We start from the raw sequence: 23,861 nt of genomic DNA, 5'->3' as shown, positions 1-23,861 counted from the left end.
TATATTACGTACATCAGGCATCCTTACTTATCCCACACACGAATATTGTATTATTTTCAATAAGCAGGCGACATATTGATAACAAAGCTTTGAAATATATACAAGCGTGCCTTCCTCTTCTCACTCAGCCCCACTCAGACTCAGCTGCCCCGCTTTCTCGATCCTTGATTTCAATAGCTGGAAAATATTGAACATACGTCCCCTTACCCCGAAACCCCGAAACATTTTTTTCCCCGTCCACACAAAAGGAGATGACAGGACGAGGTAGCATCGAAGCGCAAAGTATTTTGTGCCAAAAAAGGAAAGAGAAATATTGTATGGTCATGTCATTGTATGGCTTATAAATGTATGCAGCGATGTGGGGATTAGACTACTGCTGGAAGTTGGAATTCTATTATATTCTCCACTCCTGGGCTGTGGGCTGTGGGCTGTGATGATGCCAGAATGATGATATGAGTGCAATGACAGTAGAACCGCAATACCAACAGAGTCGGAATGAAAACTGCTGAGAATGGTAGTAGAATGGTAGTAGAAAGAAAGTGAAAAGCATTTAAAAATGGCAGACAGCAAAAGCAAAAGATGCAAATGAGAATCGGTTTATGCCTCGTGTTCCTGCCTCCCATGCCTCCCCTGCACCCTCTGGATAAGCTGCTTCTCCCATACTCGAAAGTTAACATACATCCCTGCAAGACCACAGTCCTCCACTCAGAGTCAGTCAATCACTCCTGCTTCGATTACAGCAGAAGGAGTGACATTTTTAGTTGCACCAACACAGCAGAAAAAACCCGCAAAATGAATGAAAAGCCAAGATGGGAGAGGGCCCAGTCCCCGACTACACCCCCCTTTTTCATATGGCGCCTGCTGCTGTCACATAATCCCCTTTTCAATAAGATTTAAATTTGCATTTGACACATATTGGACGAGGGCAGCCGAAGACGAGGGCACCGACAACAGCCCAATCCTGTTCAACAAACCAACGAAGGACGGTGTCGACAACACCTCACAGAACTCAGAAACCTCTGCGAATAGGAAACTATATGCATATATCTGCACATAAATATTTCTTTAGGTACCTGTGTGTGCGTAAAAATATCTTTGCAACAGACTGACGCTGCGAGGATAACATGATCCCAGCATGCGAATCTCAAAAAATTGCTGAATTGATAAGCACAAACATATTATCGTAAGCCCATTTTTTCATATTTTTCAGATTTGGTTTCTGACACTTTTTTTCGGCCAATAATCAATCTTGGCCAATTGATTTGCTGAAAATTCGGCATTCAACAACAATCATTCTTGCAATTCTTATTCCAAAATTCATTACAGAGTTTCATCCGTGTGATGAAGAAATAAATCAATGCAATTTATTTTAGTTTACACTGTCGGAAGGGGATTAAATCAATCTTAACATTAAAAGCCATTGACCATTTATTGGATTCAATAATATTTACGGATTATAAACTGCGTATGTCGTAGAATGATAGAATGTGAGATGATTTCCAGCCTGCTTTGGTTCAGACACAAATATTGACTGCACCTGCCAGCAAAGCATAAGCATATCTTAAATATTCCGCACTTTTCAGCCACCACCCACTTAGCCAACCGAGCGCATTAGCATAGGCTCCACAACAGCACATATATTTAACCTCGGCACATGCATACCAGAGGAGAATGCAGTGGCATTGCCTCGTAGAAGAAGGGCGTGGGCGTGGGCATGGGCTTCTAGGGGGGGGAAGCGGATTCGTGGGGACAGGTGACAGCTGAGGAGGAGGAAAAGGGGACGACGTTAGAGGTGAAAATAGAGCAAAAGCTAGTTTACAATAGAGGAAACTGCGCGTCATTAGCATAGCTAAGGGAATTGTTTTAGTTGGTTTCATTTCGTTTGGTGCGCTGGAGCGCATGGTTTGAATGGGTTCGATGGTTTGTACCCGCTGAATGAATGGGTGTGGCATTGTGGGGTTCTGGGGTAGATGGTGGCCAACATGGCTGACATGTTATGTGATTTGATTTGGATGTCCCCTCAACACCGCCGATTCTGTGCATGGCTGCAAGTGGTCGTTGGCAAATGGGGGTAAGTACGTTTTGGTTTGGAAACCTCATTAGTTTGACATTCCAATATGTCAGATTGTGGCTACTGGACACTGGCTGCTGCGGAAAAACCAATAAAAGAGCGCCAGCGAATTCCGGGAGGGGTTGCTGGCATCAAAGCAAACGTTTGATGTTACTGAGATGTAACTCATTCATGAAGCCTGGATATCAAGTTGACTTTTTTAATCAAATCTGAAAAATGGAATCACTCCGTTATTGTGTATATGTATGTAATTATTACTTTATATATTCGACATATTTCACAAATGTTCATCTAATCAAAAAAAATTTTTTCTATTCAAGTGCAAAATATACCATTCTCTCTCTATTTAATAATAATACTAATCCGCCATAAGGTCCTGTTACCCAACGACTCACAACCATTTCCATTGCCTAACAATGGATATCATCGTATTATCATCCTCCACTTACGCTCTATCTAATTGCATCTAATCTAGCATTTCAATTCCTGTTGCCGTTCTCTGTCACAAAGCTGCCAGCTCCTCAATGGCCAGACACCCACTTACTCCATCCGACATATGCTCATTCATTTATCATAGTCGCCATGGCGATTGTGTTGGAAACCCCTTCGGGTTCGGCAGCATCCATGGCTCGCTTCATTAAAAAGTAAGCCCTTTTAAATTGGCCCCGTTCCCACTCATCTAGCTCCTAGCTCGCCAAGCCATTCCATTCCATTCCGCTTGCCAAGAACCATCCGGCCAACAACCAATTGACATTCATAGAAAGCAACGAGACTGCGTTCTTTTCTCCTTTCCACTCCGGTTTCCACTACTGGTTACTGGTTATTCCCCTCCAAATTCCATTTTTTTTTCTTTTTTTCGGATCCTTCTCAAATCGTTTTGGCCTGTTCATCTTTTTTCTGACTACCAGTGTGTGGGTGTGTGTGTGTGGGGCTGTGTGTGTTTGCCTTTCAATTTGCTGACTGCTGCGTGTGTGCAGAGAAACATAATCGGGCAATACTTTTCCAGCTATTTGCGTGGCAAATATTTTTGCGGAGCCCGGAGAAGAAACCCAACGAACCATCGAAGCGAAGGCAGCAACAAAATTGTCAAAGGGTTCGGATTTTCCATGCGCGTCCTGGTTTTTGGTTTAGTTTCTGGCTCTGGTGCTCCCGGCTTTGGGCCTGTTTGTCATCAGCTCCATATCTCAGGGCCAATTTACATTTACGAGCCGACAGCCAAGCAACCAACCGGGCAGCCGTCAAATATGTTAAATAACGAACTATTTTGCATTTTTATTTTATTCTTTTTCGCCCTGCTGATATCGAACTCGGAAAAGTGCGTTGTGGTTTCCAAGCGAGGAATGCCTTGAACGTCGAGAATTTGTGTGCGGCTTTCAATGAGGAATGTGTGAGAGCCTCTGCCACTGCGTCTGCTTCTGCTTTTGTGTCTGCCTTTGGTATATGTACGAATGTATGTCCTCCTCCCTGCTCTGTTTACACAACCATGTCAATTTAAATCTATGTCAAAACATACGACTTAGTTGAGGTTTATTTATGTCGGTCTGCCCTTCCTCCGCCTCACCACGCCGCCCTTACAATTCAATAAAAAAATGAGGCAGAAAAACATTCGGAAAGCGGTTTTTTCCACTTTTTTATTTGCATTTCCGAGTCACGTAAATGGATCTTCGGCACTATCTGGATAATATTCGATTTCCACACGCTCCCCGTTTCAAAGCCCTTCGCATTGGGCCAATACCTTTTAAATTGGTTTGCCTGACAACGCCTCTCTCAATAAATATCTAATTTCCGCAGTATGTGTGCTCATACAATGTGTTTGGTTCGAACTTCAAATTAAAGTGGGAAATGCTCATTTTATTTAGCCACCCATTAAGTGGGGGCGTGGCCGAGCTTAAGCCCATCAAGCGTATGATTAGCGTCAATCAGTGAAATCGTGGACGTTTAATTAAAAATCAATCAGTTGCTGTGACATAAATCCGAATGGTTCGATAAACAGTTTATATAGCCAACGTTTACTAAACGTAGGAAAACCTGGCTTTTAGCCTAAACAATTTTCTGGGGGTTGATACATTGAAAATTTTGTAGTGGACATCAATCATTTTGTTGCTCGGCCTGGGCAAAGTTTCGTGTTAATCAGGAGAACACCCATAGCATGATAGATTGACTCCGTATTTTGTGTGACTAAGGTGAGGTCTTAGTAATTAGGGGTCTGGGTTCGATTGGAAATTGTAGACGTAAAAAAATTGTTCGTTGTTTGACTTTGAACCTTAACTTTCTAGGCTAGAGCGCTTTTTCTGGAAAAATTGTTTTCCTTTCAGAACTATTTAAGTTATATCACGCACAACAGCCGAAGTATTAATAAAATAGTTTTTAATGAATACTAGAAATTTAAATCAGTCGAGTCCGCTGGGTGTTAAAAAAAAGTCTTTCTGGGACACCGATTATAATGGGCAGAGATATAAAATAAAACAAGATAGAACAAGATTAGCTCGCCTATCTGATACTCAGTGTTATAGTCGGTGGGGAATTCATCTAAACAATCTAGGCGTCTCTAGACTCTGCATGCTTTATATCATTAATATAATATAATATATTTCTAGCCTTTATAGTTTCAGAGATCGCGAAAGTTATACGGACAGACAAAAATTAGAACAGACACTTTATAGGGTAAAAAACGCATTCATCTTATATTACTGTAACATACTTTTCTACGCACCTTGTATACACCTTTACTCTAAATGTAAATTCTATTATTAAGTACACGCATATACATTTTTTATAGTATTAAAAGTTTGTGTGCAGCAATTTGATTTATTAATCTCATTATATTTTATTGAAAAAATCAGCACAAAACTCCATAAAGTCAATCATCCAAAGAGCCGTAAGGCTACCAAATAATTTAATCGACGGCATGATATGGATATTTTGTTTCTGTGAACCGGGTGTTCATTATAATGAGTTGATTAAGAGCTACAGTAAACTTTCTATCCTGGCTAGACTCTGGTCAAGGAAAATTAACTTGGAATGCGAAGAGTGGGGAACTGAAATGAACTCAGTTTATGATTGCCTTCACGCCTGTCTGGTCATTAACCTAGGCGCAACTTTGCCCCGAAAAACACATTTGCGGTCCCCGCTCTTGCTTTTTGTTTTCTTTTTTTATTTTTGCATTTTTAGTAGTCCACAAATAAAATTTTTTTGTTTGTTTATCCATGATGAGGGTTGGACAGAGATTGCTGGGTTGGGGGAAAATGTAAGGACAGAGGTCCTAAAGCATAAACAGATCAATAAAACAAGGCGAAGAAGAAAAGCCGACAGGACGACAGCCGCAAAACTAGCTGAGGAATTCGCCCAAAAGAGGCCAAGAAACAACAACGTCAACTGGCGCAGTTCCCATGCAAATTTCTCCAGACCTATGTATCTGCAACACTCCCTCAGAGACCCCAAAACCCCATAAACAGAGCCCACAGAACCCAGAGGCACTCCGAGGACGACACCCTCCACGCCATTAACCGTTGCCCGTCCATTTGTTTGTACAAATAATGTGTAAGCAGGCATATTTTTGTCAACGAGGCTAATTTCTGTCACAGATTTACGTGACAATAGCGCAGGCAAGAAGCGAGAGCCCAGAAACGCTGGGAAAGCTAAAGAAATCCGCATCAACACGCATAGTCGGAATAAAAACACAACAATTACAAAACAGGTTCCATCCAAAGGAATGGGTTGGTGGGTGGTTTTGGACAAGTCTGGCAGTTTTTGGTCGAAATATTTTCGTTTCTTCTGCTGTCAGCGAGGTTGCTGTTTCGTCGTCGTCGTTTTGCGGGCAGTTCGTAAAAGTCATAAAAAGAAATATACCAAGCAGGCGACAAAAAAAAGTAGGCCCAAAACAAAACTGAGCCGTGAAGAACCAACGTCGAAAAAAACTGGGTTAGCTTGGGTACTCCCTCGAACTTTCCTCATCTTTCCCCACCTCCGTGCCATTGTTGCTCGTTGTTTTTTTTTTTTTTTTTGTAGCACCTATGCACCGTTTTTGCTCTTTCTGAACGATGCACCCTGCTCCTGTCCGTCTTTGTTATTGTTGTCCAAGAAACTCAATGTGTGACACATATGCAGTCTCCACTCCTCACGCCCACTCCTACTGCAATTCAGCTCGTTCCACTTTTTTCCATCATCTTAAAGACTATAAACACTGATCCATTGTTGAGAAATGTTTGAAACACCTATACGATGTTTTTTAATCCTTCCTTCAAACAATCCTCTGTTTATATTATGAACGTAAATTTCATTCGTATCTATATACAACCATAAACTTCTTTAAGGTCTGATAATTATCATATACATATTGACTTATTAATGTGCTATGATGATATGTATCATGGCGATACAGCTTTCCCATACAGATATTTTCATTATTTTTTGGAACTGGAAGTGGACCCCTCACTCCCTCGCCAATTTGATTTAAAATTGCTACAGCCCGCATATCTGTTAATATATTTTATTTGTGAAGTCTAGAGAAAATGAGTCTTAGCTCTTATCTTAGATGTTTGTCAAATGACTGTTAGTTTATCAATAGCATTCAATAAAACCAACTACTATCATTGCAAATCGATGGCACCCAACATTGGAGGGCCAAATTAAAACTTTTACATAGTCCAACCTGATCCATGACCAAATCGAAATTTCATCCAATCCCCGGGACTGCAATCCAAACACCCCGAGACATTTTCCCGATGCCTCAACTGATCTGTGGACACGCCAGCGAGGCAGCAGGATGCACTGACCTGGCCATCAGAATCGGTGATTGACGCTGATATGTTTGCCACATTTAATTGGGAGAGTGGGTGGCGGTAGGTCACCACTACACCCACCCACCCATCCGTCTACCACCCCCCGTCGAGGTTGTTTATTGGCTGACAAGTGCTGCGCATCCGGGCTGCGTTTGCGGAAATGAGCAAATGACTAATGACTGACCAGAGCGAAGGCACCCAAGGCGACGAGTGACCCTTGCCCACTCTGTTTCTGTTTCGCTGCTTCTGTGGCTCTGCTTCTGTTTCTTGTTTACTGTGCGCTTCAATTAAAGCATCTTGCAGGAAATTGAACTTTTAGTCAAGTGCCTGCTCGAGTGGGTGGCTGGGAGTGGGTGATGCTTCTGAAGGTGGAGGGGGATGTGGGAGGTAAGAGAGTGGGTGGTTCTTCGAGACAGCGACGGGGTCGGCGACGGCGAGTTGCTCATCAATCTGTTACGTACTTGACTTGTGGGTGGGTTCGTGGGTAGGCGGCTGTTCAGGGCTTGAAAAGCGTATCCGTATCCAGTTGTTGCATGTGCCTAGGTTACTTTTCTCTCGTTCGTTTGCTTTTTCTGCTTTCTTGCCACTTGAGTTTTGATTACTGATCACTACACTTCGCAATCACCGCTTGATTACTTTTGATTCATAAGCACTGCCGGATCTCTCGACCGATTCGATCTCTGGTTAATGCTTCGTGGCTCTCGAAGCCTATCTATTTGTGGTCACCATTTCGCGGCACCATTTTATCTAGCCGGCTAGAGGTACGAGATGTTGCCGTTACACCAGCAACATCACAATACGGGCTGCCACTGAGGCAAGAACGATACTCGGCGATGCTCACGCGCCAAATTACCAACGTGCACTGACACATCCGTGCCACATTATGCGCATTTTATGGCACATTGGCGACCTCGACACTCGCTTCGTTTTTAGATCACCCGACGGCGAGGCATGCAACACGGAAATTGTTGTCCTAGGCGCAACAGACCCACAACCGAAGCCCCCAAAGACCCCGAAGCCCGTCGCCACGACCCAAGTAGCTGGAGAGAGTCCAAAAGCCCGAAGACCCCCGATTACCGGAGCATCTGGGCATGCGCCGTGCCTGAGCCGGAATTAATATGCCATCTGGCAATGCTCCGTCATCAGGCGGAGTATTCAATGAAATTCTAAACTGGACGTTGACTTGATGGGGGCAAAGATGAAGATGGATGTACCAAAGGTGGATGGGGGGGACGGACCGGCCAGATTCAAGTTCAGGTCGCCTTTTGACCGCAAAATTCCGGCTGGCAGCTAATAAACTCCAGAAGGAGCCAAATTTGTTGTTCGAATTTATTGTGGAACATTCTTTCAAACTAACCCACAACTAAGACTGATAAATGGCCAAGAATACTGGCCATTTGCAAGTTCCTGCCAGTTTTTAGAGCACTCAGTTAACCCCAAAAGTTTTATATGCCTCATCTAGGTGCGTCCCATTTCGGTCCTCTTACCCAGCACCCAGCACAGCTTCTTCTGCTGTTTTTAATCTACGATATTAGCCGTTAGTGATGTTTTAATTAATTTTTAAGGTGCACCCAAACTGGCTAAGATCCGGAAGGCACATAAATGTTTAAAGATATAGAAGGAGGCTTTAAGATGCAGAAAGAGGGCAGAGAACTCGGGATGAAGCCAAAACCGCATGCTAAGATATGATGGCAGATGCCAAGTAGGATGAATAAATGGCTTGGATGCAAAGTTTAAATTTTTCATAGTTGGGTGGCTCGGTTTGGTTAGATTCGTTTGGGACTTGAGTGGCAAAATAAAATCTACCTCATCTTTGTCTTCTTGAGGCTTTCATCGGTCAAACTAAGTAGCAAATGGACGTTAAGCACTGGCAGTAAATTGTTGCATTCCTACGAAATTTCGTTATGGCTAAGAATTATACTCTCTAAGAACACCTGATTAACAAAACAGCAAAAAATTAGACAAAACTAAATTGTTTAGCTATTAATTTCTTAAAAGAAAAATATTTAATTATTACTCCAATAGCAAAATCTTTGTTTAGTTTTTACACATTTTAACGCCCGACTCACAGAACCCAGACACGGTTTTTACGAACTCTAAAAATATTTAAAATAATATAAAATCAGGAAAACCCTTCAAACAGAAAGCTCACTGGCAAGATTTTTCTTCTTTCGTCGGCAATTTTCGTTTTCCAGAGCACAAGCACTAGTTCCCTCAAAGAAACATTTTCCATCAAAGTTGCAGGTGGGCAAGATGCATTTTCCGCAAGGCTTTTTGCAGTTTTGTCCCCATCCAAAGCCGACTAGCATATAAGCTGTTCGATTAACAATAGGAATACAAAAAATATGTAAAATGTCGAGATCTTTAGCTTACCCAGAACAACTAAAAATTGCCATTTCATAGTGGCAGCTGGCTATTGAAACTGAATTTATTAGCTCCAAGTACATTGAGTGTAATATGAAATTGGTTAAGGTTTAATGCATTTAAAAAGCATTACAATCCAATTAAAACTTGGCAATACGAGTATAACATAATAGTTGATGGTATAAACCTTTAGTACAGATTCAAATTCAACTTATAAAACAACTAAATTGTATTATTTGATTATTTTACTAACTCCAGTCAGTTAAAATCAATTGTATCTCTGAATTTTCCAATCTGGCGTTCTGGAGGTCCACTTGATTGACTCATTGCAGCTTGGGAAGTCGCTCCTCGAATAAATTCTGCCATAAAACTGGCAATGAAACTTATGTATAAGAAGTTATGCTCTCGGTCGATTCGATAAGCTTCAAAAATGTAATCTGATTTTTATTGTACTGAATGCAACAATGAGCGAGAGCGAAAGAAATATTTCAGAAGGATTTGATTTAAAATGCATGGGAAAATAACTTCAATCTGTTCAGGAAATTGTTTAGGGTGATTGAACGTAAGCCGTTTCAGCTAATCCGAAAAAAATACATTTACAAATGTCCTTCGTGATGCTCAACGCTCTGCACATTTAACAAACAATTTTCGGTCAATTGTGTCGAAACATTCCCTATTTCGATTCAATACCTACTGTAGTTCAGAGTTCCACTTGGTTCTGCTGGGCTCCGCTTATCCTGGTCCTCAAGCTCATCCTCCTGCATCTTGTTCTTGTTGTGGTTTAATGGATTTGCAGTTTGCAGTTCCTTAACAATTCCATGTTATTTTCGCTTTTTTGCGTTTCCTTTCTCGCGCTTGCCCTTTTCGTGTTGGAGTTGAATTTTCGCAATCGCCCCCTTTTATTTTTTGTGTTTGGTTCGGATTTTTCTGCTCTCATTTTGTAGTTTTTTTTTTTTTTGTATTTTGGTAATTGCTTGCCATTGTTGGTAGTGCTGCAACGATTGCAGGGCGAACTTTCCCCAATGGAGTTCGCAATTGTTGAGCATTGTGCGACTAAAGTAAACTCTTTAAATATCCCCCGGTTGATATCCCTTTCCTCATGTCCACGCCCCTCAGTTATCAATCGAAGAGAAATCAAGGAAAAGTTTTTTTGTTCTGGGATGAGGGCAAATCTGTGCCTTCAAATTAACTCGTACCCAACACGTATCTAATTTCATTTTCACTACATGTGTGGCACATAAAAAACTAATTCAAAGCGCTCAATATAATTTATATCCTATCTGGACAACAAACAAAAAAAAGGACACCAGGAGCACAAGCAGGAAAGGACGAAACGAAACTCCAGGGAACCTGGGACCTGAGACCAGAACCAACGATGCTCAATCGCACACAGCAATCAGCCCAAAAAGGCGAGCGAATTTTTTTTGTAATTTTTATGACCCCAAAAGACGCATCAATTCCGAAGGGCAGATCTCCGAACAAAGGACCCCAATACACACCCAATAAGAGAGGGCGGACAAAGCAAACTTATTTAAAGATGTAAGCGCAATAAAATAAAATAATAAAAATACAACTTTTTACCCATCCTCAGAGCTCACCCATGCGTCCAAGCGTCCTCGACATTTGTGTAGCCTCCAGAGCGAGGGAAAGTGGGTCTTCGTCTCCGACTATAAACTGTTCCAAGTTATCTAAAGTGTTAAATCACCTGATGCCGTCAGCATGAAATTTACGCACATAAATCTTTCGGGACCAACCCAAGTCTGAAACTGAGAATGGGCCGCAAAAAAAACATAAACCAAACATAAGCAGGCCCCTTTAACCAACGAAAAAACACGGCAGGAGCAACAACTCAAAAAGCTAGAAAAGCGAGAGTTGATCGGTGGGTTGTAAAAACCGGAGATATAATGTTTAATAAACCTATGATTCTCGTCTTTGGCTTGTTTTTTGTTGATGAATGAACTTGGAACTTCATAAGAAGGCTTAATTTATGAAACCTGATGCCTATGATATAGTTAATTGAAAACAAGAGAATAGGATCATTTTTAAGAAAGTAACCTTAGGGTCTTTAACGAAATTTAATCTATAATGATTTCTTATTATATTATTCTTATATAATCTTGAAACTAAAATCTCTCAAACACTTCTCTGTATTCTACTGGCATGAAAACGGAGCAAGTTGGCCGTAGACAGTAGACCATCCCTTCCCACATTTAAGCCCCCAATCGTTGGGGCCATCTTCCCCCGTGCCGAAAAATCGTGCATGTGCGAGTGCGTGGAGACCGACCTTTGAGTTAGTTTGTGTATATTTTATGGCTTTATAAAAACGCTCTGACCTGTCGAAGTTGAGCAGGGTCAGCGATGAGATGCACAGGGTCGAAATGTCTGGATTTATTTTTTCGAGACTATCATATGCTGATTGATTGATGCGGGTGATTGGACTTTAACAGGGGATTTCGAATTGCGCTCAGTTAAATCGGAAGTTGTGATCGGAGAGGACGCTGTTCAATTGCCTGTTTTCTGTTCTCGCTTCTGCTGCTGGTGCTAGTGCCTTCGCGATTCTCCCCAAAATCTACTTGGCATGTTTTAACAACAAAAGCGTGAAACTTTTGCTCCTTTCACCCGGCCAGGTGGGTGGATTAGCGGGCTCACAAGGGGGTTTGTCGCATCAGTGGCAGCATCAGCAACTGGAAAATCAACAAACAGCGCAGTAAAACTGCTTCAAAGGCAGCGAAAAATAAAAATAATAGCACTAACTGGCGCAATAATACAAGCAAACAAAAAACCAGGTAAACGATGCGCATTGTGGTGGGTGGTGTAAAAAACAATTGGGAGTTGGCAAGTTGAATGCTTTGGCAAACGGTTAATGTTATGAAAATGGTAGCGACAATAAGAAAGCGTTCACTGTGTGCACAGGACACAGTTTCTTTTTCCCACAATCGATACAAGTTGTTTTCCGGTTATACCTTTTAAGTCTAAAGGCTTGACAGCTCACTCAATTGTTATGACATTTGTCGTATAAAGCTTCAGATTGCGCACAGCATACACACCTGCTTATTGTTATCAAAATAATTTACATTTGAGTATATTTTCAAACATAAAAGTCTGACCTTACCAGACCTTACAGTTGCAACGGATTTAAAATAATAAATAAAATAAACAAAATGAGTCAACGGTGTGGCAATAGCTCGAGTTATCAATTGGATAAATGGTCCACGGTTTAACTTTTTATTACAGTTTACTATTTATTTAAAGCTTACAGTTAATTAAAATGTATCTTTAAGCAGGTTAAATATTACGATAAATTAAAGAACAACTTATTTTGAGAGATTATTTACTCTTTATTATTGTTTGTTTATGTAATTTTATATATAATGCTTAAGAAATAGTTTCAAAATATATTGAGCGAAATCTGCCGTAGTTTAAAATCATTTATATATCAATAGAAGTGATCGTAACAAGTCTTGTTCTTTGCAGCGGAATCAGTGCACATTTTAAGGCCTCAGTTCGGCTATCTGGTTCAGTTATCTTGCTTGAAATGTTTCCCCAGAGGCCTTCAAACAAACTGAAATTGAACAGAAAGGAAGTGCAGGGGATAAATAAAAGAAGCAGAGTTTAGTTACCTGTAAATTACCTTGGAAAACTTGCCGACAACTTTGTGCACTTGCCCCCTGGAGTCCCCCCTGGTGAACCTAATGATCCCCCCGACTGTGTGCAACAAGGTAGAGCCAATAACGAAAAACTAATTGAACATGCAATAAAGCAAAGTGGCAGGTTTTTTGAAAGCAGCATACGAATAATAATGAATTAATTGATTACAGATAAATGGGAGCTGGTAGCTACCAGCTGAAGGTTGTTCTGCAAATGGCCCGGGGTTGCAAGTAACCAAATACCTCAGCACATTGAAATCGCTTGCGAGTGCGGAACAAACAGTCGATGAAATCAAATTAAAGCGCACACATCAAGGGTATAATAGCACGACATCTCAAAACGAACTTTCTCTAATTAAAGGTATTTTGATATATAACCAGAAACATACATGGCCTCTATTCTCGAAAGCTCTTCCCTAAATTCCCCTCTTGACGCAGATGCGTTGATGGAAATGAAAGAGGCAGGCTAATTAAAATTTAATTGCACATCTAAATGAAATTTACAACAAACAAGTGAGGAAGGCTCACCCATTCAGACAGACCAGCAAGAGCGCTCATTGAGTGAGCGGGGAAAAGATAGACAGTCAAATATCACGCATACGCAACGTTGTCTACTGCGGGAACGGAAACGACAGTAGTTCAAATATATCTATTAATAAAACTAATCTGGTTCAGAGAACTCTGTGCTGAAATTAATATGGCTAATTACATAACATTTTTTATGATTTTGTGACCTTAGGTTAATACGTCTTATATAAGTATGAGAACTATAGTAGTTTAACCATTGGCTTAAAATCTAAAATCAAAAAACGAACCATATTTTCATTTCCTGAAACTTAACAAGAAGAATTAGAAGAATTGTGATCTTAAGTTAAAATGTCTTATATATGTAAGTCATAGAACTATTTAACCATTGCCATAATATCTAAAATAAAAAACGAAACATATTTTCATTGAAACTTAACAAGAAGAATTAGATCATCCAGAAAAACAATGAAACAACGATGCAGCTGGCCCAACTACTGAAATCGCTCAACATATTATTAGATTTTAAATTCAATTGCATAATGCAGGAACCGACTGGCTGCCGAATGGCAAACAATTCCGTGCCACGCCCACAAATATGTACACATTGAGCGGACGGACGAGCAAATGAACAAACCATTTGGCTAAAATATTTTTCAAACGCAAAATCTAACCAACAACATACAGACGCAGTCGTAGTTCATAGAAAACTCTGTGCCAAAAACTATTCTTTACATAATTTATACGAAATTTCGCACTAATTGCAATAGTTAATGCAGATTTCAACCGCATTTGAATTTGTACGTGCCTCGTCGCCCACCCACGCTCCCAGACCGCAAAATATCTCATTTACATACAACGCAGAAGGACATGCAGGAATCGCACTTCATCCCGCCATCCATCCTTTCAAAAGTCCTGACCGAAGGCGAACAGCTGTGGACCGCTCATGTGAATTGCATGAAGTGCCGCCACGTGCTCCTCTCCTCCGGCGACTCTCCTGCGCTCGTCCAACAACACTCCACCTTTTCACACTCCACCCACCCTGACCCTTCCACCTATCCACCCACCCTGCTCCATCATCAAAGTGTGGTGACCAGTGAACCAAATAGTTACACGAACAACCGCAATTGATTTTCGAGGGCTGCGGGACCAGGAGCGTGGAGTATCATGTTTGCCGAATAACTGCACTCTTACCACTTTATTCACTTTATTAAATTACATGTTTTGCACCGAAAAACAATGAAATTAAAACTTCGCACAGCGAAAATGGAAGACATGTGTAATAAATTTAGATTCGTATCTGAACGGGTTAAGTGTCATGAAACAACCTTGCAGATATCAGTGACAGCTTAGATTATCTAGCGTTTTCGTTTAGAAATACCTCCATTGTTTAATATTTTGTATAAAATTAGAGTTTGCTAATACACTGCATCCATTGTAAAAATGTTTTTTGTAACAATCGCTTTACTTTCTTCTCAATACTTACACGTCGGCTACCAAATACAAATAATAAACTGCCGGTTTTTAAAAGCTGCTTTTATACTATGCTTCAGAAATGCAAATCTCAATTCATTTATGTGAAAAATTCTTGTTTCGCACACCTAATTTCCCCACGGCTGCCGATTGTGTTCGTTAGAATTTACAACTATGTATAGAGCCATAAATAAATAATAAATAAACTTTTGAACAGAAATCTTTGAGATAATTGGCTGAGAAAGTGAAAAGCACTCTATTATAATTTGGCAATCGATTTGAGTTTAAATATGCCAGACAAATCAGATGCGCTCACGTGGACAGACACACAACCGATAAGTGTATTAAGTGCTTTATTAAATGCATGCGATAATCTTAATTGAAATTGCACACTCGTTTTTGGGCACAGACACTTGGCAGTCAGCTTGGACAGTTGAGCTGCTGCCTCTGTAGCTGTTAAGCAGCCAATTAGTTGGACAACACAACGGAACCGGAAGTAGGCCAGTGGGAATGGGGGATGTGGGGAAGTAAAGAAGCGGCCTGTAACGCTGTCGAAACGGAATACAGGCCGCTACAGCACAAACTCTTGAGCGGGGCACAAATACTCCGGAACTGGGAGCTGGAAGTGGTGTGGCGGGCATATAGACACTCTTTGGCAGGGAAATGGATTGCGATTGCAAGGGACGGGCAAATCACTTGGCTAAATAGACAGCCAAAAGGACGGCCAACGTTTTTGGTCAGTTACAGTTACATCAATTGGCAAACAGATGCACTGGCACACCAACCTACCAGCCAACCAAACTAACAACCAACCAACCGACCAACAGACAGACAGACAACAATTGTCCGGAGACATGTTGCTCTTGTTGGAATAAACAGCCGGCAGCCAGACAGATATGAGCTGGGAGTATGGAGGGCGGTCCAGAAGGGGCAATCAAGATTATTATTGTTTGGGGGCAGCACCAGAAGCACCAGCAGCAGCACCACCAAGTACTTGGAACACCAGCTTCGCACACTTTGACTTCAACTCATTCACATTTATGTCACTCCATCCGAACCCTGGCCACTCATGCCCCCAAAAACAAATAGAACGGGCGGGCGGATTTCTGGGCGTGGACCATTGCTTTGAGGACCATTCAAATGCATTGTTGATGCTTGTGCTGATATTCAAATAAAACAAAAAAAATAACAAGCCAAAAGCAGTTTTTCATGTTTGCATTAACAATTAAAAACTGTGTGGTAGGAAAGCAAAAATAGCTTATTCAATTGAAACACCAGCAAATATACCCATTAGCTTTTTCATGGCATCATATGCAAATAGGTCGCTCTACAACTCCTGATACGAACAATGAGCATACGCTTCAAAATCACAAATAATGCACTTTCATAGTACGCACTGAAGTTATGGAATATCATTTAAGTTCTATTAATATTGTATTTGTTTCAAATTATATAATTCCGGTTCTCGCACAGCAATTCGCCTTTTTGAAGTGGCACTTATGGCACTTAGATATTTCCCTATCGAAATGTTTACATCCGAACAATTGGTAGAGAGAAAACAAATACTTTTAATAATTACTAGCAAACATGACAAAGACCTCGTTTTGGTCTATCATGCCACACAGCATTTTACAATGTTTTCGGGCTTTCCAGCTACGGTTACCAGTGTATTGTGGGTAATTTTAGCTTCTGCATGCAATACTTGTGTTTGGTCACCGCCCACACAAAGTGATGTGACAAGCAACGTCAAACATACATTTTTATCCTCCTTTTCGGCGTATATTGGTGTATGTGCCAGCCTTTGTGTGCAGGACACTCTCGAATAATGCAGTTGAACTGAAAATATGGAGTACATACTTGTGTCCAACATGGTATTCCATTTGAAGCCTTTGAATAATTAATACCACTCAAAATGTTTGTTTCCCCATTGATGTATGTGATCCAACATAATAGTGGCACATCTACTCTGTATGCACGAACGTTTGGAAAGTTAAGCCATTGCGGAAAGAAGGCATTTCTGGTAGTTTTTAATAAACTAAATATTAAAAGGTAGACCGTATTTGGTCTCTTTTTTGATTTCACTTATCTGATTGATATTTTAACAAACTGACTGTAAAAGTGAAAGATGAAATCCTTTTAAAAAATCTATTTCATATGCCTTGGTGTAAGTCAAGTTCGTTATGAGCTGATGACTGTAGCAACCTAATTTTCAAATATATATACACATTATTTTGTCACTTAGAAATATATAAAAACGTCTTTATTACCTTTGATTGGCCATTTACTTAGTTTATTCAGTCCTTGATCATTGAAATTATCAGCAAGGCAATTTAATTTATGCGAGATACTTACATTTTATGAAGTTGTCGATAGCCGACAATGGAACTCATAAACAGAAAGAAGGCACAAAAAATGTTAGGTAAACTAGCTTGTAATAGCAAAATAAAGAATATGCAGCCAAATCTCTGGTCGTTGTTCTCTCGGGTCCATGACAAATAGTCCTTATCACTGGTCTTACAAGCATACAAAACCAGGGGAGCCATTCACACGCACCAGCAACAAAAGCTGATAAAGATGTTTTTCTGGATGCTTGTTTTTGTAGCCGCTTCTGGTGTTGTCTTTGCTTTTTTTATGACTTCAATTAACTCGGCTCTGCCGTGTCCTTAGATTTCCTGCCCATCCCATTCCATTCCACCTCGAGCTGTGGATGAGAGGACCTGCGTTCATAATTTTTTATCTGGCCAGCTTAAGTTGTCCGCGTTGTTGTTCTCCACATTGTTGGCCCTTCGTGTGATTGTTGTTCTGAATGTTGCTGTTGTTGTCTTTGGCATGCATCATTAGTTAGCCTAATGTACTGTGTGGATATCGCAGTAGCAGACCACGCCCAATCCAGACCAGGTGCCCACCGGACAGAAGTCCGTGCGAAGTGGATGGTCGAGTCGAGGATGGTGCTGGTGCCTGATTTCGCTGGTGGTGCTGGTCATCAGCAAGAACAATAACGCCGTTGTAACCATGGATATAGATAGTAATCACGATTTGCACACACTCCCAGCACACTCATATACGGCTATACACAAGAGAGAAATTTCCCGTTGAAGAAGAACGGCAATCAATTGCCAAAATAGAACCGTCTTAACGTTTCGCTGCTTCCGAGCCCGTTATGCACAGTAGGCACTCGCTTCAAATGTCTGTAATATTTAAAAAATACTTTTGAACAGGGGATTTAGATAAATAATATATTTGTACCCCATACCATTCCCATTTCAATATTATTTGAAAGTTATTCTTAAAATATTTTCTAATTTCAAAAAAAATGGATTAAAGTGGTTGCTCTGCTATAACTACATATGTACATCTTCGGTCTAAAATCTATTCTTTCGGCTAACCCGCTTTAAGGTATTTCTTCTGATTGGTTGTCGTTTCTCACGAGTTCGGCCTGTACTTATCCGAGATAGATAATCGCAACTAGAACGGCCATTTAGACGGCAGCTCCCTGCTTACGACTTTTCCAGAGCCTAGTAGTTCCGTGGCTGCACTCCACCTCGCTTACCACCCCTCACCATATCGCGGATGGCCTTTGTGTGTTTGACGTTTATGTTAACATGTGTGTTGGTGTGTTGTCTACCGGCGCGTGTCTCTGCGGTGGGTTGTGCCATTGTGTGGGTGCGAGTGGTCGTTGTGTGCGTACCCTGCCATGTGTGTGGGTGGCTGAGCATCTGCGGCGTGCCAGGAGCCCAAAGTCTGGGATCTCGAGCCCGGCCCGGAGCCGGGAGCCGGAGTCGGAGAATCCCTACCTCCTCCCACTCGCACCCTGGGCTCCACCAGCCATTCGGCTTATGCTGCGACTCTCGCGCGGCTAAATCGCTTTTGTGTGCGTCGAACAGTGGAGCAAATTGTGCGGAAAATCGCGTGAATCAAATGTGTGTGTCTTTCAAAATTTAATCGATATACATAACCTTTATTAAATTAAAAAAATAAGTTTTTAACCATCTTGGATTTTTTGAGAAACGCAAAAGCAAAAGATGCTTTTCAATGCAGATTTGACAATATTTTTATTTCAATTTAAATTCAAATTATTTATTAAATATTTAATAAAACCAGGTTTATATGAACGGTTGCATATATAAATATTTACTAACTCTTTAATCGTCCTTTTTGGTCCAAGTTGATTTGACCAATACCTCTGCTTGGCCTCGTTCACTGTGCCTTTTGGCCATTGTTTAACTTTGCTCCTTACTGCTGCTTGTTGCTGTCTTTTGTTGTTGTTTTGTTTTGGTTAGCAGTTGGAAAAGCAGAAAGATACCAGTAGGTAGGAGTGAGGGGTGAGGGGTGGAGACCGACCCTGATATAAGGTTGGACCAGTGGAGGGGAGGTGGCCATAAAAAAGCGCTCGAGGTTGTTAAATTGACAACGTTAAACACTTTGTTTGGCATTTTCTGCATTATTAGGCCAACTGCCGCCGCTTGTCGGTGTAATTGATGCCAGAAAGATCCCTTTCCCTTCGATCCCCATTGAAACAGAGATTTAAATGGCTCAAAAGTTAAGTTTTCGTAATGCGTAAGCGGCTTAGAGGGGTCCTCATATACTCACTCGTATGAACGATTGGGCAAAAGCCTTTCTGACGTTAAAAGGGTGGCTCAGAAAGCTGTGCGAACAAACATTTCAGTGTTCCAGCTTCGTCAGTTGATTTCACTGTCAATTGAAAATGACATTATTATATTGAAAAGTTTTTAATACCTTTAAGTGGCTGCCACCGAGCGGAAGCAAGGATGAAATGAGATGAGAGTGGTTGAGTGGATCAAAGCAATGAAGCGCGGTGCGGAAAGAGGAATTGCTATTTTATGCATAAAATTCGATTAAATGCCAGAAAGGTTAAGAACAAAAATCTCTGACTCTGACATCCTGCGCATCCTGATGCGCTGCTTTATCCTTAAATTAGGCACGAGCGCACGTAAATCTGTTGAATGTCATGTCAAAAGGGCAAAAGCCAAAGCTCGTAAAGTCAGCCACTTCCTTTTCCTTTCCCCCCTTTCTTTTTTGTTTGGGTTTATGACAGAAGGCAAAAAGGATTATACACCAACCGGTTCCACAAAACGTCTTCCAAGCAAATCGCATAAAATGCAAAAACGTATTAAAATTGACAATAAAGCGAATTTTTTATGTTTACGCGCAGGAGAGACTGACAGCGAATAAACGATGCTGGATAAGAGGAATCATTTAAATTTTTTAAAATGGCGAACCACTTTAAAGCTCGTTATGCATTTTTTATGTGGCCTCAAAGGGCCGAGCAAGCGGAAAAATAAGCGTGAGCACAAGCGCAACCACAGGAATAAGGCAAGTAAGGTTCTGTTTATTTGCCACTTAATTTGCCTCCGTCTGTTTGCAGCTTTGTTCCGCTAACAACCCATCCACACACCAGCCAGCCATCCTGCACCTTCTGCAACTCCACTCGAGTACAAAATATCAGCTCAGCTGCAACTTATGAGGCAACTGCTCCAATCCCCTCGTCCCCACTTTCCATATGCACAAGCAACCCTGCCCCCTTACCATCCCACATCTTCGAAAAGTGCCAGTTCAAGGTTTGCCTTTTCGTTACGGGTCTACTCTATTTTCCAGACTTGCATTTTCCAAACAACATCTACATAACCTTCTTAATTCATATTTATCTAAACTTTTTTTTCAATACTTTCATTAGCTTTCAATCCGACCACATGCCTCAAATGCAAATTTTATAATTCATAAATATTGTGATACATTTTCCTGTAATTGTAAACTCATTATTTTTTCACTACCTGTAATCAAATTAAAACACTAAATTACATCTGAATGCATACGAAGGGATGATCAAAATGTAAATATACTGCCATTACCATGATAATTTTTTTACATTCCGTATTCACAGGCTGTTTTGAAAAAATTTACATTTTGTAAATACGCCGCGCACTTAAATATTCATTTATAATTTATTCATTGCAACACTTGTTTAAATTTAATTCTAGGGCATTTATGCATCGGTGTCGCTTTTGCGGCTTTCTCCAATGCTGTGCGCACTTTTTCTTGTGTTGGAGTTATTACAGAAAGTTTGGAAGCATAAAAATTTCTTACTACTTGTCTGCAACGAACCGTTAAAACTTATGACTTGTCTGTTGGACGCACACAGCCATATATATGGGTGGTGGTAGTTGGGAATTGGGAGGATGAGGTTGAAGGTGGTCGGAAACTGACCTGGGAGACGCGGTGCGGAGATCTATATCCGCTTTGTCTGCTTGGTTTAGACCTGGATGTTGTTGTTACTACTTCGCTGGCGCTGCCGTTGCCGTTGCCGCTGCACTTTGTTTGTTTGTTTGTGCCGGTAATATTTCCTTAAATCGAGTAAACAAGTGGAGTTCAACAAAGCGGAAACGGAAGCACACTGCGTAGCTTTGCAGCACACACACAAGCACACTCGGCTTCGTTTGAGTATGAGTGTTGCTTCCTTCATGTAAGGAGCTTCCCAAATGCGAAGGATATTGTCTCAAAATATGGCGGCAAATATATTTTCGCTCAGCTGCAACAACATCCAACTGGAAAAGGAGCGCTCCTTGCTTAGTCATCTTTTTGTTTTTCTTGGAAATTGCTGTTAAAAATAACAAGAGCTCGTCCTGAGTCTCTCCCACTTGCTTGCTTGCCAAGTTACATCCTTCCTTTTCGCTCGTCTGTTGTTTATCTTTAGTTCCACCTACTCCGCCGAGTCTTCCAAGTCCTCCGCCCATCGCCCTCATTTGCCCACTCAATTGAAATCGAGACACAAACGGCCAACGAAGCGGCAATTGTATTTATTTGCACTGCTAAATGGCATAATCGAAGGCAACCCGGGTCAAGGGCTGCCAAATGCTCCTGGAGCCAATTCCCCACGGATTCCGGAAACGACAGGCTTTGTTGTCGTGTTGTCTCAATTGCATTCGATACGGGCCTGGTTTTAGCTTCGCATTTCAGGCATTTCAGTTTGACACGCTCCTGGGCTTGTGTAAGCAAATCAGGGCATCTCAATTAGAATCTTGCACGAAGGGAAGGACAAAGTCACTCTGAAGAGTAGGGACCGAAAAGACAATATAGATTTACTCTTAAAATATTGTATCAGATTATCCCAAATACGAATGATGTATTCATATCTAGAAAAACTCTTATTTCAAATAAATTTCCTTACAAATAACTTTGACCGTCTAGTTTCAAACACTATTTACTTTCCGTAATGAGTGGTAATCAATGACCGAATGACTGCTTAGATGGTTTTGGCCTCAATTTTGTGGACAGATTTTCCAGCTCACATTTTAGGGTGCTGCTTCTGCTCTTGCTCTTGATGTTGACGAAGTAAACCAAGAAATAACTTCAAAGTAATGTTAAGTAAAGTTAAAAAGGGAACATTTATTAAATTCCACTTACCTTCCTGCCGGTCTATCTAGTCACTCTCCACTATACGCAGTACGGGGGAAAATTCCTGGGAAGAAGGGAAAAGCTTGAAATGCTAACTAAGAAGTTTGGAGCTGCTGTTGATGTTTTCGCAGGCATATTTCCCATGCCTTTTAGTCTCTTTAAAACTGTCAGCATAGCTGGTCGGCTTCCAAAGTTCAAGAGCTTTCGGCCATAACTTTAAATAGACGAGACTCAAATGACACCCAAATGGTTTGTCATCAAATTATGTATATTGTTGATTGTTTCTTTTCCGTCTTTTTTATTTTGGTTGGAATTTGGTGCGGCCGAAACCACGACGACTGGGTGGAAAACAAGAAACGGGCATCATTAAAATACTGTTACCGGCCCCTGGTCTTTGGACTCTGGACTTTGGGCAATGCCAGGGCTCGACCCCGAAAACTCTTCTGTGTCGACAGAGGGCAACCGCAACCAAGATTGTTCAGGCATATACCCTTTTTTAATTTGCAACATGTCATTGGCAGAAAGACAAGTAAAAAGGATGCAGTAGCGTGGTAAAGGGGGGGCTCCCCACTGCCCGCCACGCCCCCGTCAGCTCACGCTTTGTTGCGCCTTTTGTAGCTGGGCCTTCCCTTGGTTTTTCCCAACGCTCCTTTTTTGCGCTTTGGCCAAATAACCCAAGCAAAAACAGAATTAGCAGCAACGCCGACGACAGCGATGGGAAAAACAGAAGATGAAGCGCAGGCAAAACAGGACACGGCCGAAATTCACAGCGAGGGGCGGCCTAAAAGTTAACAAATGAGAATCAAAAGGCTGCAACAAAACATATTTGCGTTTATTAAGCCAACTTATCTATCAAAAAGCTTAATAGCTCGCTATTTAAGAAGTCTTTACCACTGTAAACTGTAATTAAATATATATTATTTTTACAGTTTTGAAAACATATGTTCCCTTTGAATGAAATATTTTGTGACATACTTTTACAGAGTTTCCTTTTCATAAGCATATTTTTATAAGCAAATGTACATACATATGTATATACAATTCGCTCAAGTTCGGTAATTGCTATACGCAAGGTCGATATGTCGGTTCTTATGATTTATTTTTATGACATTCTAGTTTGCAATCAATTTTTGGAAACAAATCCTTTAATCGACCTACGACGGTCACCGCAAAAACATATACAGTGTGATGGACGATGGGAAATGACCAAAAAAAAGTGGCAAGAGAAAAAGGTAGCTGGTTTAGGGAAAAAAGGAATACAAGAGCAGGGGGTGAAGTTGAAGATTTGGGGAGCAAGCGGGATGGCAGATACAATGTCATACAAATGACCCATATTAAATTTATTACGGCACCGGGAACAGCACAATGAAATTCAATAGCCAGGAGAAGGAAAAACCTAATGGCAAGCACAAACAAATCAGCAACGCCTAAGCCGACAGACTTTTGTATGTACCCGTACATATCGGATTGGTTATATATAATATGTATATATGGCTATATATAGGAAGTAAATGCCGGCGCGGGGCTGAAGAATTGGGAATGAAAACCAGATTTAAGTCAGTTATTTGGGTAAACTTTTTCACTCAC

The 23,861-nt window shown here is 41.0% G+C and overlaps 3 protein-coding genes and 1 long non-coding RNA gene across 6 annotated transcripts in view; 2 read left to right on the top strand and 2 right to left on the bottom strand.

The window, feature by feature from the left end:
- LOC6529027 (chaoptin) overlaps nucleotides 1–7,723 on the bottom strand; it is a 38,103-nt gene extending 30,380 nt beyond the window's left edge. For both annotated transcript variants that reach the window (XM_015198666.2, XM_002090023.4), the window contains exon 1: nucleotides 7,314–7,723. The gene's annotated coding sequence lies outside the window, so the exon portion shown is untranslated. The remainder of the gene's footprint in view (nucleotides 1–7,313) is intronic.
- Nucleotides 7,724–8,809: 1,086 nt separating this feature from the next.
- Nucleotides 8,810–9,294, bottom strand: LOC26534656. Of its 2 annotated transcripts, none has more exons than XM_015199050.3 (3): nucleotides 9,226–9,294; nucleotides 9,005–9,166; nucleotides 8,810–8,948 (listed from the first exon to the last, which is right to left on the bottom strand). In XM_015199050.3, the coding sequence occupies exons 1-3, from the start codon at nucleotides 9,251–9,253 to the stop codon at nucleotides 8,890–8,892; spliced, it is 249 nt and encodes an 82-aa protein (XP_015054536.1). In that variant the 5' UTR covers nucleotides 9,254–9,294; the 3' UTR covers nucleotides 8,810–8,889. The 2 variants fall into 2 exon arrangements, with proteins under 2 accessions (XP_015054536.1, XP_015054535.1); XM_015199049.3 differs by having other exon boundaries at nucleotides 9,005–9,154; nucleotides 9,226–9,284.
- Nucleotides 9,295–9,413: 119 nt separating this feature from the next.
- Nucleotides 9,414–11,147, top strand: LOC120320767. Its single transcript, XR_005560309.1, has 2 exons — nucleotides 9,414–10,755; nucleotides 10,808–11,147. It is a non-coding gene; the product is annotated as an uncharacterized LOC120320767 (long non-coding RNA).
- An 11,171-nt stretch (nucleotides 11,148–22,318) lies between these two features.
- Nucleotides 22,319–22,732, top strand: LOC26534488. The gene is given in 3 exon segments (XM_015199025.2): nucleotides 22,319–22,477; nucleotides 22,480–22,521; nucleotides 22,583–22,732. Coding segments are annotated over 3 exon segments (219 nt in total). The 5' UTR covers nucleotides 22,319–22,362; the 3' UTR covers nucleotides 22,645–22,732.
- The last annotated feature ends 1,129 nt before the right edge of the window (nucleotides 22,733–23,861 follow it).

The sequence above is a fragment of the Drosophila yakuba genome, chromosome 2L (genome assembly GCF_016746365.2).
Source record: "Drosophila yakuba strain Tai18E2 chromosome 2L, Prin_Dyak_Tai18E2_2.1, whole genome shotgun sequence".
In the NCBI taxonomy this organism is placed as follows: domain Eukaryota; kingdom Metazoa; phylum Arthropoda; class Insecta; order Diptera; family Drosophilidae; genus Drosophila; species Drosophila yakuba.
This window is presented reverse-complemented; position numbering and strand designations above follow the sequence as displayed.

Coding starts and splice junctions, on each gene's coding strand:
- LOC26534656 (XM_015199050.3), bottom strand. CDS start 9,253: ATGAAATGGCAATTTTTAGTTGTTCTGG. Junction 9,167..9,225: donor GCAATTTTTAGTTGTTCTGG/GTAAGCTAAAGA, acceptor TTAATCGAACAG/CTTATATGCTAGTCGGCTTT. Junction 8,949..9,004: donor AAAGAAGAAAAATCTTGCCA/GTGAGCTTTCTG, acceptor AAATATTTTTAG/AGTTCGTAAAAACCGTGTCT.